The 18,627-nt window shown below is 42.9% G+C and overlaps 1 protein-coding gene across 9 annotated transcripts in view; it reads left to right on the forward strand.

Annotated features, from left to right (window-relative positions):
• The window catches only part of TRIO (trio Rho guanine nucleotide exchange factor), a 322,942-nt gene that overhangs the window by 208,601 nt on the left and 95,714 nt on the right, over window positions 1–18,627 (forward strand). For 7 of the 9 annotated variants that reach the window (XM_068236605.1, XM_068236606.1, XM_068236600.1 and 4 more), the window contains exons 34-36: window positions 4,289–4,532; window positions 7,687–7,979; window positions 10,173–10,343. In XM_068236605.1, the coding sequence (XP_068092706.1) occupies window positions 4,289–4,532; window positions 7,687–7,979; window positions 10,173–10,343 (708 nt within the window). Of the gene's footprint in view, window positions 1–4,288; window positions 4,533–7,686; window positions 7,980–10,172; window positions 10,344–17,368; window positions 17,821–18,627 lie in introns of those variants that run through there. The other 2 variants (XM_068236608.1, XM_068236609.1) reach the window with 2 other exon arrangements.

Genomic DNA, 18,627 nt, shown 5'->3' on the forward strand with positions numbered 1-18,627 from the left:
CGACATCACAATGACGCAGGCATCTCATTGATGCTGTCGCTCATTGACACTGGGACTTAGATCAATGAATGGCATTCTTTAATCTCCAGGATAACCGGCGGCTGCGAGTAAGTGAGTGGGAACGTGCGCAGTGGCGGGAGCTGCGAGAAAATTATATCTATGCCCCTGCAGCTAAGTTGAAGTCTCCGGGGGCGTAGATATATTGTACTTATGTCAATCCAGTGGAGGATTGACACTCATGAGCCTGGCAAAGAAACGTGCTGGGCCCTCCCAGTGTACCAACCGGGTTCAAATGCAAAAAAATCTCCGACCTGCGCAGTTTCAAAATAAAATACTGAATTTATTAAAAAAAAATTGCTGGATGGCTCGTAAAAGAGCTTATTTCCCTGAAACGGTGGGCTGCAGCTGCCAGCAGCGCCAATGTTTTAGTTTTTTTCAATAAATGTAGTATTTTATTTTGAAACTGTGCAGGTCGGAGTTTTTTTGATATACTTTACTTAAAACATTGACTGGTTAAAAGGAAATACATATGGCAGCCTCCTTGTTACAGATGTCCTTTAACCAGTACACTATCCAGCCACTGCTCATCAACCAAAGTGGATGGTCGATCGGGCTGTAAAATCAATAGATGTATGGCCAGCTTTAAAAGGACCATGAGCAGTGCCTGAAATTAAGAGTACACTTACCTGGGGCCAGTGGCGTAGCTATAGACCTCTGGGCCCCGATGCGGAATCTGGATATGGGCCCCCCCACGTGCCAACACCCACTCCCTGCACCAATTTACTAGCGTACGAGGGAGTAGAACCACTATTCACTGTTTATGTGTGTTAGCATTGTGCTCTACTTGTAGCTACTAATACGTAGCTACTCGTAATCTAAATTTAATTTAGCACTGCCCATGGGAGAGGAAGGGAAGGTTGGGTTAACTTACCCATGCTGACACCTTAGCTGAAGGGCTCCAATTGCATTCCACATCATGTTTCGTGTCATCCCTATGCTTCCTCGTTCAGCCCAGAAGAAGGAAACATGTGAGTGATGTGGAACGCGAGGGGAGCGCATAGGCTAAGATGGCACCATGGTAAGTTAACCCCCTCTTCCTCTGCCGTGGCCAGCACTGTCTAATTATGATGTTTACAAGTAGCTACCTTCTCGTAGCTACATGAAGCGCACAACACTTGTGTGTGAGTGTGTTTGTGTGTGTGAGTGAGTGAGTGAGTGAGTGAGTGAGTGAGTGAGTGCACGCGGTGGGGGTGGCAGAGAAACAGGTTAAACAATCAGCAGATAAAAGTTAGGCAGCTACTAACATAAAAACTGTCTGTCTCTACACCAGACAGTCCACTGAACTCAACTGGAGGGAACAGGCAAGCCAAAGAGACCAAACTGTCCAGGGCCAGGCTAAAAAATCCTCTTCCAATACCTGCAGGACAGGCACATCACATGGGCCGTACGCACTCTTGACTGCGCTGTGGCTCACTCGAGGAAGAAGGGAGGAGCCAGACCAGCCGAAGATCATTGCAATGCCAACTACTGTAGAGGGGGCGGTGCTGTGCTAGCAAAAAGTGACGGGCGGCAGAGGAGAACAGTAACGCAGCTGCTTAGAAGAGCAGTGACATGCCAGGGCGCAACAGGACTCTGGCGTCAGGGTTGCCAACCTAATTTCTCATTTTTGACGGACAAAAGTCAGAAGCGTACTTTTAAGTTGGGTTGTCGGACGGGCTAAGCTGTGGGCATTATTATTTTTTAGTATTTATGTAGCGCTGACATCTTCTGCAGCACGTTACAGAGTACATAGTCATCTCACTGACTGTCCTCAGAGGAGATCACAGTCTAATCCTACCATAGTCATAGTCTAATGTCCTCCCATATTATTATTATGTATTTATATAGCACTGACATCTCCTGCAGCACATTACAGAGTACATAGCCATGTCACTGACTGTCCTCAGAGGAGCTCACACTCTAATCCTAACATAATCATAGTCTAATGTCCTACCATATTATGTATTTATATAGCACTGACATCTCCTGCAGCACGTTCCAGAGTACATACTCATGTCACTGACGTCCCCAGAGGAGCTCACAATCTAATCCTAACATAATCATAGTCTAATGTCCTACTATATTATATTATGTATTTAGAAAGCTGACATCTTCTGCAGCACATTACAGAGTACACAACCATATCACAAATGTAAACGGTTTATCCAGCCTGATAATTTACTAGTACAGTTCAGTTTTAAGGCCAGCAGACAATAGCAATCAAACAAAAATCCAGCCAATTTTTATTTCCTGCTTAATATATACAGTATACCTCTTATATGGGCATCTTTATGTGCCACATAACTGATTCAAAGCAGCTGCAACGATGTTGTGCATCCCCTGCCGCCACAATTCATGCCTTAACACCTAGGTTCTCAACATGCGGTACGCGTACCCCAGGGGGTACTTCTGATGGGTCCAGGGGGTACTCGGGCTTGATATACTTAACCAAGAATAACAAATTTAGAGATATAGAAAATTATAATTCTTATTTAAACAACACCAAATTAGTATTTTAGCTTATTAAAAGCAATAATAAATGCTTGCACTTTGTTTAGAACCAATTATTATGTACTACGATTAAATATATATTTGTCAAGGGGTACTTGTGATCATGTTTACTATGCTAGGGGGTACTCGATAAGTACAGGGTTTTAAAAGGGGTACACACTAATAAAATGTTGAGAAACACTGCCATGTAGTTACCCAGCTGGGACATGTAGTCACATACATGGACTAAATCTCCCAGCATGCATTATTGAGGCAGCAGATCAAGGGTGCAGATCACTGCTGCTGCATTGTTTGTACTGTGCTCTGTGGTACACAAAGAGGCTACAACGTGTGTAGACCTGGGGAGGGGGGGGGGGGGGGGGGATAGTGGATACTAGAAATCATCCCCTGTACATAAGAAAAACCTTTTGGCTGCCTCCAAAACACACACCATATACAGGCAGTAGAGGTGGAGAGGTGATTTTCTGTCAGTCAGTCTGCAGGGGAGTGCAAGCTGTTTCTGAGGGAGCATACTGTGCACTGTTCCTCTCTCCCCTGATTTACTTCCAACTCGGAACTGACAGTGAAAAAAAAAAGTGCAGAGTGCAGACTGAGCTCAGATTACCTCTCCTGCTGTCTCCCCCCAGCTGACATCTACATGCGTCTGGCAGCTCGTTTATGCACTGACATTCTAGAGTGCCAATGACTTCTGCTGCCTGGGAGAAGAACTAGAAGAGGACAAAGCAAGGATGAGTGAAGCGTTCCTTCACAGTCACCCGACATGCTGCAGACTGCTCTCAGCCTCTCCCTCCACTCTGCTGATTCTCAGCGTGTACGGGGATTGTTTGTGGGCGGGCTTGCCTGGCAGCCTCTCATCTTCATTGGCTGGAGAGAGGTGCCTCAGCATAGGAAACATACTGATTGGAGGAAGGGAAATAGCTGGAAGCTGATGCCCAGTTATTTCTCTGTCTCTGTCTCAGCCTCCCTTGGAAAAAGCTTGAAAGTAAACACGCATGGCTCGGGCCCCTCCCACCCGCGGGCCCAGTCGCCATGGTGACCGCTGCGACCACGGGCCCTACGCCCCTGCCTGGGGCTTCTTCCAGCTCACCATAGGCGGCGAGGTCCCCCGGCGTCCTCCTGGCTCCTCTCCCTGTGCCTCCGCTGGCGACACCCGGGCCAGCCCTTCCTGGTTAATTACGCATGGCGTCATCACGCTGGCCGCTTTGCGTTATCACGGCAACCGGCGTGACAGGTCTGCGCATGCACGGAAAACCCGCGTATGCGCAGACCTGTCACACCGGCCTGATGATGTCATGCGTCATTAACCAAGAAGGACCAGCCCGACACCTGACACGGGTGACGCCGGTAACGGGCCGGCAGAGGCACAAGGAGAGGAGCCAGGAGGACGCCGGGGGACCTCGCCGCCTACGGTGAGCTGGAAGAAGCCCCAGGTAAGTGTACTCTTTTAATTTCAGGCACCGCTCAGGGTCCCTTTTAAAGTGACTGTCTACTGGTGAAAGGGGACAGATCATGTAATCAATCTATATCCAAAAGAAGTTATCATTTTTCTGATCTATAACAAACTGTATTGTGTATGCCTAGCTTTAGAGTGACCATAAACAGTAAAAGGCAAATGTAAGCTAAGAATACCCAAATAAGAGTAGTTCTTCTATCACAAATATCATTATGCTTCCATTTCTACAAGTATCCATAAAGCATGAAAATCTTTTTTAATAAATTCATCTTTTCTATTTTACAGCTCTCTGGGGGTTGTGAGTTGACTGTGGTAATCCAGGATTTTACTGCTTCCAACAGCAATGAATTGACAATAAAGCGGGGACAGACTGTTGAGATTTTAGAGAAGCAACATGATCGCCCTGATTGGTGCTTGGTTCGGACTACTGACAAATCTCCAGCAGCAGAAGGATTAGTTCCTTGTAGTTCACTGTGCATGGCACATTCAAGGAGTAGCATGGAAATGGAGGGCATATTCAATCACAAAGGTACAATAACTTAGTTAATGATGTTAGCTGTGTTTGAGTTCTCTGTAAAGGGTGCATGGAGATGTATGGAGTATCTGGAGCAGAACATTTGCAGCATAGTCACACTCTACTCGGCATACTCTGTTGAAGAAGCTACTTCGCTATTTCACAAGAGAAGACAAAAGAATGGGCTTAGGAGACATTTGCATTTAACAAAAAAGAGAGAGAGATGGTACACTCTAGAAGTATACTAGAAGAATATCACGCCCCCATCCTCCATGGATATTGTTGGACAAAGTAGCATACAATCACATATAACTTAAGGTGCCCATTCATCTAGAGATGTATGGGCAGATCGACCAAGATACAGATTTCTCTATGATCGAATTTGATCAAAGAGAGAACTGTTGGCTGCCCATACATAGCTTTACCGACTACCAATCAATATCAGCATGAAATCTCTGGGGAATCGCCCTTGTGAAGCCTGCACCAATTCCGCCAGTGTTCCCCCAACTGTTAATGTGCCCAACTGTGTAAAAATGCTTACCTGGCATGACTTTGCCTCGGATGGTCAGTCGGGCTGCAACCTCGCTAGATGTTATGACCAGCTTTACACAAGTTCTGAAAATAAGACCGTTATCCACTTCCCACCAGTAATGCAAAACCTGAGGGAAACCTGCATTGGACAGCATGTCTACTTAATGTTCTCAACAATTCCGGCACCTCTTTTGTAGGGTCTTGTTACTAATCAGGACACTTCTTGTAAACTCCACATTATTCAGTTAGTGTTCAGGAGAGATGCTGCAATACTCAGCACAGCTTTCCTGCAGGCTGAGTACCCAGTGATTGTCTCAGTTCCTACACTGCACAAATCCAACTCCCCCCCCCCCCCCCCCCCCCACTTCCAGCTTGACTGCTTAGATCATGTACCAGTACCTGGAGGCCTCAGGATAAGGGCACAAAAACAAAACGGGTAATTAACAAAAGCCCCCACCTGCTCCTGAATCCTAGACCAACTGTTGTTGCTGTTGCTGCTTACCTCTACGACAGTACTGCTATGTATTGCAGTTTACTTGCATTATTGATTTTAACTGTTTTAAAAGAAAGTATATCACTCCTGTTGTTAGCATTACAAAATTGCTTATCTCTAGCCCGTACTGATGCTGTTTACTGTACACTGATATGACTGACTTCTTGAGAGATTCTCATCGCCAGCTAACTTACTGATGTGCTGCTAGCACATTACAAATGTAGCAGCTAAACTTCTGTTGTCACTTCCTCTCTGGCTGTAGCTCTGTGAGTAACGCTGATCTCCGGGGTCCCCTGCAGTTTTGCAGGTCCATCTCTTCACACCCAACTTTGCTCTGGCTAGTTGGCTCTGCTCTGTGATCTTTGTGTTTTTGCAGGGGACCCGGAGATCAGTGTTACTCACAGAGCTACAGCCAGCAGCACTGGGAGGTAGGAGATTGCTATCTCAGTCTCACAGGGAGACAGGAGAGAGTGACACAACAGCCAGATGAGCCTGCTGCAATTGTAATCTGCTAGCAGTGGCAGCATCAGTAAATTAGCTGGGCGTCACTAACTCAGCTGGTGAGGAGATTCTCATGTCAGTCATATAAGTGTACAGATTAGTTTTTACCAACCAATTTAACTATGTTAAACCTTGCTTATCTTGCAAAAATCATTTCCGAATCCGTTTTATTTCGCCAAGTACAGCGGAGCTATACTCAGAATTGCTTTTGGTACACATGGCATAGACATAGTGTAAGAGGACAGACGCACAACACATACAACTTAACAATTAGTGCAAATTTCGAATTGCAGACATGGTATAGATAAGGCCTTCTCAATAACAGTCCCAGATCAACAGTTCAACAGTTAGGGCTGGAACCCACAGGAGCGCTTTTGGCAGCGTTTTGGCAGCACTGCGATACGCTAGCAGTTTGCCAAAACGCTGGGCTAATGTTAATGGATGGGGCAACTTCCACAGGAGCGTTTGCGTTTCTCAGAAATGCAAACGCAGAACCTGCAGCATTTTGGGAGCGTTAGCGCTTCAATGTAAAGTATTGAACCGCTAGCGGAAACGCTCAGCAAAACCTAAACTGAGCGGTTTTGCTAGCGTTTTGCGGTTCAGCACACTGTAACAAAATGAAAAATAATTCACAGGACCAATCAGGATAAAAACGCAAAACGCTACGCACCCGCTGGGCAAAAAAATACAATGTTGCAAAACATGACCAAAAACGCACATGAATCCGCTTGCAAACCGCTCAGACAAAACGCTAGCGGTTGCGTTTTGCGTTTGCTGATTTCAGTGGGTTCCAGGCCTTAGTGTGTATTCCATCTGTGCGGGAACAGTCCAACAACACTAATGCTGATAGTAGTATGGATAGGCATAATCCTAATAATGGTTATGGTAGCAATGACAATGAACCCCCTACCGGACTCTTGGCAGTGAGAACCAGGGCGGGCAGCGACCAGAACAGGCTGACCGCCCTTTCTAGGGCATGCTAGTAGGCGGGCCTGGGGGGAAGGTTGGTGTTAAGCAGCCGAACCACTTGGGGAAAGAAGGTATTCTCCCGCCTCCTGGTTTTGGATGGTAAGGTCCTGTTGCGGCGGCCCAACGGGAGGAGCTCAAAGTAGCGACTGCCAGAGTGGGAGGGGTCCCGGGAGATCATGGTGGCTCTCTTCATCATCCTAGCGGAGTGGAGGAGATCAAGAGGTGGAAGAGGCGACCCGATGATCTTCTCTGCGTCAGTTATGACTCTCTGAAGTCTATGTTTATCACTGGCCGTTGCGCCCGCAATTTATGACAGTAACTGAAAAACACTAGTGCCTCTTTAATTTATTTTTTTAAACTTTATATAGTCAGATTACTTCATGTATGGGTCAGACTTCAGTCCATATCCTATTAACTTTTCCACATCAGCTTTTTTCAATAGAATACCTTTAAAGCTCCCACAATGCATGACATTTCACAACATAAGTTTGGTGTTACTTTTGTTACCTACTTTTTATTACTTTTTAAATTGCTAAGTGCTGAAAAGTTATTTCATATATTAGATGAAAAATGATTTCCTGGGAGAAGAATCAGGAGTAAAAGTGAAATGGATAAGGGCTTGTCATTTTTACTTGATTATGTTGCTTTATTTATTTTCCATTTTCTTTTGTACAGACTCCTATTCAGTTTCTGGAAATGATGCTAGTCCACCATCCTCTGTAAACTCTCTACAACCCCATATAGTTGGCACACAGAGCTCGCCAGGCCCCAAACGACCCGGTAATACTTTGAGGAAATGGCTGACAAGTCCTGTCAGGAGGCTTAGCAGTGGGAAGGCTGATGGACAAGTGAAAAAATTGGCCCACAAACATAAAAAAAGTAGGGATGTGCGAAAAAATACAGATTCTACTTACCAGAAAGACTCTGATGACAGTGCTGCTACACCACAAGATGAGACTATTGAAGAGGTTAGTATTCTATGAGATATTGATTCCTTAATGATATGTTTTAAGTAATTTTGCCAAACAATACTCATTTTTGAAGGTTTTTTTATGCTAAAGGTGTCCAAGAACATATGAACACCTTCTCAGTCAGAATGAGCTTAAAGCAGTAATAAAGGCAATAAGGGGTGGAGGGGAACTAACTCTGTGTGTTTAGCAGGGCTAAACCATCTGACCTCAACTCTGGCTCCTCAGCTTTTGAAAACACTGATTTCAACTCCAGGTACCCAAAATTGCTCTGACTCCAACTCCAGAGCCCTTGTAGGACTTTGAAGTGGGTACAAAAATGGCACTGACTCAGACTCCAAAGCCCTGGTGTTTAGGTTGGCAGCGTGTGCTGGGTCCCAGGCAATATACTGGCACCTGTTACAGGGAGGGAGGTAAAACGATGTAAATTATGGTGGTGTGTCAAAGGAACACAAATTATGTTGGGTGTGTGGGTGTGTTGAGGTGCCATAATATTGGGTGAGTGAAGAATCACTAGCTACCAAAAATCAGAAGTGCGCTGAGTATGCTGCGGCTAGGGTTATTAAAGGAATACTATCGATTGAAACGACTTTTTTTTTAATACTCTATGTTAGTGTACATATTACCACTAGTGCTAGGGGCACTTTATTTATTCACCCAGGTCTCTCTCTTGCTATCCCTGCTTAAAAATTCATTTCTCACACAGCTCATAGTAGTTTGGGTCACCCTGAGCTGCTTGGTTACTCTGTCACACAGCTCACAAATATATTTCACTGTGTCACTCACAGCATGCAGCAGACATGAGGAGAAATAGGCTGATCTGAGGTGATAACAGGTAACTAAATGAGCTGTAATATTGCTGGAATATAACAAGCTATACCACGAGTCTGTGTTTACACTCAGACTTGCTGTCTGCTTGAGGTGATTCACTCCAGGCTGCATCCACTTTACAAGCTGCTGAGAGGGGCAGACCACTGTCTACAATTAGCATTATTAGTATCTTTATCAGTCAAGAGAAGCAAAGATAATAAACACACATTGCTAGAATCTTTAACCCCTTACCTACCACCATATCAATAAGATTCTTTCAGCAAGGTGATAATTAAACTATAAACTGAGGAGTTGATAGCAACTCCCCTGTGCAAAGACATGGTCTAGCCCTCTGGGAGCTCAGTATTAGATACATTTTGTATCCAACACTGACGCCAAAACTGACGGAGGATTTTACAGCTGAGAGGAACAGCTGTGTGAGGAATCAAATTGCTCCTAGTACTTGCCATAATGTGTGCTACAACATACAGCATTTAAAAATAAATGCATACATCGATAGTATTCCTTTAAGAGAGCACAGGACTAAGGATTAAGCAGAATCTCCCTGTGACACGCATTGTGCAATGACCCCAGGGGCTCCCTCCAGTCTCCCCTACTCTTGCTTGTCTGTGAGTCTTGATCTAGTCTTTATAAAGACTTAATACATTTAAATTACAAGTGTATATATACATCAGCTTCATCTAGTTTTTTTTTTCTGTGATTGACTAATAATGGCTTTTACTCTAGCACATTAGCTATTTATTAGGTATTAATGACATTGCAATTATGGATGGTGCTTTTTCTTGTTTGGTTTGAAATCACAGGTAGATAAACACCAGCATTAGAGGGTAAAAGGGCATTGGCTGAAGGGGGAGTGGGAGTCACTAGATACATGAAGAGTGTAAAGCTGGGACCTTTTTTAATTGTTAGTCTCACATTCAATCTATATGATTAAGAACTAGAAATAATTTATATTTAATATTAGGCTTACACAGCCTTCTGGAAGCCATGGATAAGATTTGGTGACAACCTGAGATGAGGACAATTTACTGGTGATCTTTGTACCATATGTAGTCTTACCGACATGAGTACAACAGATAACAATCTTAGTATACTTTATCGGTAAATTCTAAGCCTAACTGTAAATAAAAAAGGTTACTTTCTTCATTCTGCATGATATGCTTTTAATTTTGTTTTTTTTTAAAAAAGAAATAATTTTTTTAATAACATTTGGAAAAGAGACAGGCAATTATGGTATGTCGGTGTTCCTTTCATTGAAACATGCGACAATGGAAACACTTTTAAATGTTTTTTTTATTATATACTACTGTAACCACAACAATTTCTGCATGACTCAAAACATGTTTAAAATATTTCTTGTAGCGTGTGCGAAATGAAGGGCTCAGTAGTGGTACCCTTTCTAAATCTTCATCATCTGGCATGCAAAGTTGTGGAGAAGAAGAAAGCGAAGAAGGTCCTGATGCTGTGCCACTCCCACCTCCTATGGCTATTCAGCAACATAGCCTGCTCCAGCCGGATTCCCACGATGAAAAGGTAATGCAAAGAAAAAAATAAAATTGAATTTATTAAGTTATATGGAAGCATATTTATGATATATTTTTAAATATATAATAATCCAACTGCTGTATTATATTGATTTTTTATGTGTAGTAAGACCTTGAATCACCATATAATTTTTATTCGTATAAATCTAAACATTTATGGATATACAAAAAAATATATATACATTTAAGTTGTCTCTTAATGCAAATAATGCTCTTTGTCTCCCAGCCATCTACTCCTTACCTAAAGTACTTAAACTATTACTTTCATTGGAACAAAGATAGAGCTATATCAAGGCTAAAATTATATACGTTAAAAATGTCATGTAAGGTGCCAAAGTGAATTTCCACTTGGTGCTATCAAAGAATAACACGTCAAAGATTGTTTCTTATCCTGTGTGTGTTATCCAAATTCAAAGTACAGTGTTCTCCCCAGGCCCTATTAGCCAGGTGCTCCGCCCAGCTATCTCTGCTGAGCGCCCGGCTGGTATGGCTCTTTAATCAGAGCAGCACATGCAGAGAAGACAGGGCCAGCCAGGACAGCAGCTAATAATAATTAGGAGGCGGGATCACACACGCAGCTCTCCATTAGCAGAGGGAGAGAGTGTGAGAAAGATCATGAGGGTCTGTAAGATCATCTAATGTACCAGTGAACAGCATTGCTGACCCCTAGAGTTTGCTGCCTGAAATACCATCATGCAAACCTAAATCATGTAATTCAGGCAGAAAACTCTAGGTCACAGCAGCACTGTTCACTGGTAAGCTAGAGGCTCTTTCTCACACTCTTCCTTTGCTACTGCAGTAGACGCACAGGATGGATAGCTGGGAGTGTGTGAACCTGCCTCCTAATTATTCACGGCTCTCCTGGCTGGACCTACCTGCCTCTTCTCCACATGCTGCTGCCATGACTACGCTGCTCTTATCTGCGGAGTGTCTGTGTGTGTGTCTGTGTAGTATGTGTTTCTCTTTTTGTGAATGAATGTGCACACAGCAGCACTCAGCAATCACGCAGCAGAGGAGTACACTTATACTCTGCAGGGGCCCCCATAGGGACCATTATCTGTTGGGGGTAGACCTGAAGGCCCATCAGCCATCTCTGGGGCCCTGGGCAATTGCCCAGATTGGCCCTGTAAAAGTATCTGCTCTGTATTTTCCTATGCTGCACCACACGGCTAATTTTTCCTGCCACCTAGTATGTTTTAATGAATACAATACTCAGAGGGCATCACTTTTGAACACAATCCTTGCGTTTAAAATGGTTATAGTATTATAGTACCTAATGTTAATCCAGTTTAAGGCCCTGCACATCATCTTTGTTCCTAAAACGTTTATAAACTTCAAACCTGACTTTTATAAGTTACATACTGTATGTGAAGTAAAGGCCTTAGAACCAAGAATAAATGTGTGAGTTTTCCTGGGAAGGGGGGGGGGGGGGATGATCTGCCTGTGGGGGTAGTTTTTGGCAGCCATCTTTGTATTTTTATTATGTGTTCATAGAGATCTATCATGTTCTGCACAGCACTTTACGGAGTTCACAGTTATGTCACTAACTTTTTCTCAGAGCTCACAATCTAATCCTCACCATAATTATATTATAGTATCTCTATTATAGTGTAAAGGTGCCCATTAACGGTACATTTTTTCCCCAAATGCGATCTTTCGATGCGATTGAATTGTATAGAAAATTCGCAAGGCAATCGATGGTGAACGATTCTTTGGTCTATTGCTTTATAGGATAAAATCGATCCGAAAGTTGGAAAATATCACATTTAAAGAAAGAATCTTTCAGTAAATGTGAACAATCGATAATTGCCTTCAGATTACTTACGATCATTCAAATCACATCGAAAGATCGCATTTAGTGAAAAATTGTATTGTTAATGGGCACCTTAAGAATAGTTTTAGAGGGTAACTGTTAACTCACCAGCTTGGTTTTGTAATGTGGGAGGAGACTGGAGTGGCCGAAGCAAACCCACTGAAACAGCACAGGAGACTTGGGCGCAGGATACAGCTGGTATATGGCTGATCCTGCTCCTGCACAAATTCCCATCCACGTTAAATACTATTCCCCCTCCAAGCCGCCATGGATGGTAGGGAATGAAATAATTTGCTTCCAGCAATTGCTGGAGACCGAATTATAGTGTTTTATAAGTAACTTCAGCTCCGTCTTCTGACGGCGCTGAAATTACTCACGGCTGCGCCCAAGTCTCCTGCGCTGGAATGGAAGTGTTCGCTGAAACATGGGAAGAACATTTAATCTCCATGCAGGTTGTGTCCTGGCCCAGATTTTTACCAGGGACCATAGTGCTGCAAACTATACCACCATGCCATAAAAATGAGCCTATCTGATGGAGTCTGTTCGAAGACTTATTATATCTCAGTGAACTCATCACTTGTCCTTTTTTAAAATTGCTGACTAGGAAGGTAAATAAGTTCTTGTGAATACCCCTGACACTGTGTAACAGGTATGGGCGATATGTTACCAGTGATCAAATGTCCCTTTAGACTCTAATTTGTGGGCAACTTCAATTTCACTCCAGCTTTTGAATATAAGGATGTGATTGACTAGTGGAGAATGGTAAGGGCTAGATATGGCAGACAGTTATGTCATATTCATTTCTTTCAGCCTTTTCTGGTTTTCTAGAGACATACCTGCACAAGGGTCACGTGACATTTTCCTGTGCTCACCATCAACTATTGAAAAGTGGGCCTCTGAGGAAGCACTGTGGGGGATACCACTACTGTGTAAACTGTACAGATTTCAGTTCCAGGGATGCATCTTCAGTAATGTATGCCTAGAAGGCTGCAGCTCATCTATTAATCCACAATAATTAAGAGTGCTACTCTCTACGCCATTGTGCCTTCATGTCTTGGATGTAATCGTCTGACCCAGATTTGCTTGACATAAAACAGAAACCAATAGCTCTTATAAGAAGTGTGATTTTATTTTAATTTCTGTTCACCTATGTGAAATAAAATACATAGCATGAAGTATTAAAACCATATGCTAAATAAGCAGTTCAGGGGATTAGTACACCTTTTCCATTATTATTTCAGAAGGCTTTTAAAGTGCTCTCTGATGCAATTCGTTATCTGTAGATTGAGTTCCCCAATAAGTGTATGTTTCTGCAGAGAAACTCGGTCTTCAGGGGTCCAGTTTCAGGAGGATGAATGACACTGAGCTACACTTCCGTCAGATCAAGCTCAAGATTGCATGTAAGCAAATATCAGGGGTGTAACAAAGGATGCCCGGGCCCCCTAGCAAACCATATTATCCGGGGCGCCCCATGTAGATACCCCTCCAAAGTGGCTAGTGTTGCAGATGCCACCTATCCACCCAGATTGATGCAGCAGTGCTGTATGACTATATTTACCTGATCCCGTGCGTCTCCTGTTTCTCCCGACAGCCACTCACTCTGTGTTGCTTACACCGCTACTGTTGTCACATGATCGGGAGCCGTATATGCAGCACAGAACATGTGGCTTCTGGGAGGAGGAGCTAGGTAAATGCTCTGCAAGGTGGATAGGAAAAGGAGCGGGCCCCCATAACACCTGGTCCCCCTGCCATCCCAGGGGCTCTTGTTTCACCCCTGGCAACTACAAAACATTTCATGGAAGAGCATCACATAGTAAATCCAGAGATGTATTGGAAAACATTTAAGGAACTTTAGTACCATAGACTAGAGGCCTGCGTGGGTCCAATTTTTCATACCCGCTACCCGACCTGCAACCAGCTATCAGCTAAATTTAATACCTGCAGACCCGCACTCGACCTGCTACCCGGCCCGCAACCCGCTTTTTCCATTTTCTTTTAACGTACACATTTATAGCAACATTGGGGAGCTGTACATTAAATAAAACCTTTTTATATACACAAACCATGTGGTATGACGGCCAATCAAAATTGTGTGTGTGTGTATGCACCCAAAGTGCAATTACTTCTGTTAGAACCTTTATTTGTTAATGATGAGCTACTGCTGAATGAAGGTGCTTGGCAGATCTACCTGTGCAAAAACGTGTAGGCTTAAGAAGAAATATTATGTGCCAAAATTAACTTTTCAATGTGGGTACAAGTATGTGCAATTGCTTTGCGTCGTGCGGCTGTAACGACTTTGAGCAAATTGAGTAGTTAATCTCTCATACTACATGGGAGATGTAAAATTGAAAGACAATTGGCCAATCCAAATTGAATGTGTATATACACCCTAAATTATCTTTTCTTTATTACAGTAGCTCAACAGTAAAATAAACAGTAATTAATGAACCCCCTTGCCGTTCCAACCCCCTTGCCGTTCAGAACGGGATTTCCTGCTTGGCTTCTTTCTCCCATCGCCATCAATGATGGGAGATCGTCATGGACGTCCCGATCGTCATAGACGTCCCGAACCACCCCTCAGCGCTGCCTGGCACTGATTGGCCAGGCTGCACAAGGGGTCGGGGGGGGAGCGGCACGGCGAATCGGCGGGTAGCGGCGGCGATCGCGTACTACGCGCAGCTAGCAAAGTGCTAGCTGCGTGTAGAAAATTTTTTTTGCGAAAATCGGCCCAGCAGGGCCAGAGCAATCCTCCTGCGCAGGTTACCCCGAGCTCAGCTTAAGGTTAAGAAAATCAGGATTGCATGAGAGTACAACAAGGCTTTTAAGCAGGAAGAACAAATATACTGTACATGCACACCTACTGAGGACTTACCAATCAGAATCGACGTTAACTGGAGCAGATTTATCACAACCAAAAGAAAATAAAAACCAGCACACATCAATTGTCTTACTTTTGCAATAGATTTCCCTCCATTTTGCATGCACTTGTGTTGATAAATCTGCCTCATTGTCTTGTATCTGTCTGATAAAATCCTGTATTTAATTATTCTTGTCATATGCAGAAAAAACATACCTGTGTGTTAGATGGCTGTGGATGCAGCGACACTGTCTGCAGATCTTTCCACATGTGCTTCTCTATCTGCCATGTGCTTCTCTGCCTCCTCCCTCCAGCTTTAACGAACATGCCAGAACATTCTCTAGCTCTTGTCCTATAAAATCTCCCCAGTCACTAGCAGACAGAGCTCTCCTGTCACACCTTTTCCTCTAACCCAGCATGCCCCAGTGATTTCTGGCCATCTATGAAAAACACATCTTCAATGTCACGCTGGCATGTTCCCAGTTATATGCACTAGTATGGGGGGAGGGGAGGTCTCAACTTGAGAGCAGGAAGGAGTCTGCTGGCATTAACCACTTCAGCCTACAGGGTTGAGATTTTTTACATCTGAGCAACTTTCACCTCCTATTCATTTGCCAATAATTTTAGCACTACTCATCACAATGAATTGATCTATATCTTGTTTTTTCCGCCACCAATTAGACTTTCTGTGGGTGATACATTTTGCTGAGAATTAATTTATTCTAAACTAATTTTAACAGGAATATTAAGAAAGAAATGAAAAAAAAATCATTAATGCTCAGGTTTTGGCCATTATAGTTTGAAATTAATACAAGCTGGCATAATTAAAACCTATGTATTTTATTTACCAATTTGTCCCGCTTATTACATCATTTAAATTATGTCCCTATCACAATGTATGGCGCCGATATTCAATTTGGAAATAAAGGTGCATTTTTTCAATTTGCGTCCATCACTATTTAGAAGCCCATAATTTAATAAATCAAAATGATATACTCCTTTGACATCAATATTTAAAAAGTTCAGACCCTTAGGTAACTATTTATGTTTTTTTCTTTATTATTATTATTGTAAAAAAAATTTTTAATTAAAACTTGTATGTGGGTATTTTTTGGTGTGGGAGGTAAACAGGGGATTTTTCATGTTTAAAAATGTATTTATTTAATACAAAGTGTGTTTTTGGTGTAGTTTGCTATTTGGCCACAAGATGGCCACAGTCAAAAAGTCCTGGGAACGATCAATCTCTCTCCCAGGAAGAAGAAAGACCAGAGCTCAGAAAAGCCACAGCGTCTGAAGAGACGCTGTCAGCTATTCTCCGGGGGGGTCCGATCAGTGAAAGGGAGTTATAATCCCTTTCATTGATCGCTGGACTAACGGCCAGCAGGGGGGGGGTGGGGGGGGGCTGGTGGTCCGCGGGGGCGCGCACGGGGGGGATCCGCGGGAGTGCGCGCGACCCGCGGGAGTGCGCGCAGCCTACCTGGACGAAAATTTTCGTCCAGTTAGGCTGAAGTGGTTAAAGATGAGAAGCAGTAAGCAAGTCAGCAAGAAAGTATTCTGGTGTCAGCATTCATCACAGATTTTGGGAAGGCAAAAGATACAGAATTATTTTATGCTAGTTTTGACTTCCCGCGCCTGCAGACCCGCAACCCGCACCTGCAACTCTCTACCCCTGACCCGCACCCACAATTGGGGTACCCGCACCCGACTCGCATTTAGCGTAACCCGCGGGTACCCGACCCGCTGCAGGCCTCATAGCCAATGTAAGTATTCTACACCATTAAAGGAGGAAGGAAACTTGCACTTGGTAGGATGAATACATAGTTTTAAGCAGTTGGTATAAGCAAGCATTAACAGATGCTGTAGAAATGCTGAAGTTAAAGCCCAAAGAATGGCAATTCTGTGTGACCTCTTGATATACTGATTTTCCATGTTCATATTTGCTTCTCAGGAGTATGTGGAAACTAGTAAGGCTTTTTAAATAATGTCACTGTTTATGTATGTATGTATGTATGCAAGTGTTATATATATATCAATGTTTTATGCATTTTTTTTTATTCTGTGCTTAAAAAAAAGATTTGAGGTTTTCAGTTGCATCTACACTTGGCTGCTCTTGCATTTTGCTAAAAATCATGAAAATAAATAAAAAAGGAGTTTACAGGTGTACATTAGCTATTCATATATGTAGAATGGAAGTATGAAAGGAGAGAATGTTATAGACACATCTGACTTAAATTCTTTGTGGTAGTGCATTCGTTGTTTGAGTTATTTAAGACTTATTATTTGATGTGCTTCTAACTTTACGTTTTTCTACTCATTTCTTTTTTTCTCTTCTCTCTTTGTTAAGCATTATGTGGACTTGTGGTCTGTCACTGTTTTGGCACAGTTTCCATACCTTTCCATTTGATAGACGTTTATTTCCTTAGCACTCTGTATACCCTGTATTTAATACCACCCTCAAAACATAACTTACCGTTGGCATTATTTGCAAACAGTGGACCTGTGGACCCTACTTGTCTAACCTGTAGCTGTGCAGTGTGATTGAACTGCCCTATGTTGTATGAAACAATCATCTATATAGTGTTTTGTAAATGTATGTGTTATTCCTTTTGTTTACAGTTGTTTAATTGCATGTCCTTTGAAACACATGCACCTTAAAGACTGTAATTAGAACTGACTGACCCAAACTCCACATTTACTGTCAGTTCCCATTACCCAAGTGTAAGCCATTGCTGAAGTTTTCTAGAGACTGATGACAACATTCTGCTGTATACTGCATAAAGCTGTGGGCAAAGTGGATGGCAGTAACAATAATGGTGAGCTATTCCCTGAGCAAGCTAACAAGTCATAAGTCACTGTGCATTTATTTAGTACTTATGCTAGTCACTGTCTTGGTTAAAGTATAAGGCTTATGCAAGTAACATGCAATTAACACATCTAAACATATACATGGTGCAATGGTGACAAGAGAGATAGCTTGGCGGCTTTGTCATATGCAGGTGGCAGTTTGAAAACACGTTTTTGCCCAGAATACTGATGAAGTAGCATTGGAAAAACACATAAATGCATAAACTGGCAGCAGCATGCATGATCCCTTACACCAGAATATGGTGTATTTACTGTGTTTCAGCTGCACCAGTGGCGAGAGTAAATGTTGTTGAAATCGTACCACACTTGGTGACATCTATGAAGCATTTAGAGAGAAAAAAAAGAGAATGAATCCCCCATATAAGCTCTGTTTTATGCAGTTAAGTATCAGTTTTTTCCCTTGCTTTTAAAGCGTAAATGTCAGGCATAAAATAAAAAATCAATTCTTTAGTTTATCTGGTAAACAAGTAATAAGGATACTAACCAGGCAATCCAAAAGTTAAAAATCACTCTTCTTTTCTTCATAAAAGATCATTCCCCAGTTTCCCTGGCTCTCATTTGGTGCATCTGCCGCACAACGGAAGTTGCAGGGCATGCTGGGTTTTCTTTTTCTTCTTTACTTTACCCTCAGATAAATAAAATTCAGCCTGATTGGCTGAAGCCTCTTTCGCTCCAGCTTTCCCCTCCCACACCTCTGTTTCTCTCTGATTGGCCAATATTTCTCATGCTGAGACAATG

The sequence above is a fragment of the Hyperolius riggenbachi genome, chromosome 5 (genome assembly GCF_040937935.1).
Source record: "Hyperolius riggenbachi isolate aHypRig1 chromosome 5, aHypRig1.pri, whole genome shotgun sequence".
NCBI lineage: Eukaryota > Metazoa > Chordata > Amphibia > Anura > Hyperoliidae > Hyperolius > Hyperolius riggenbachi.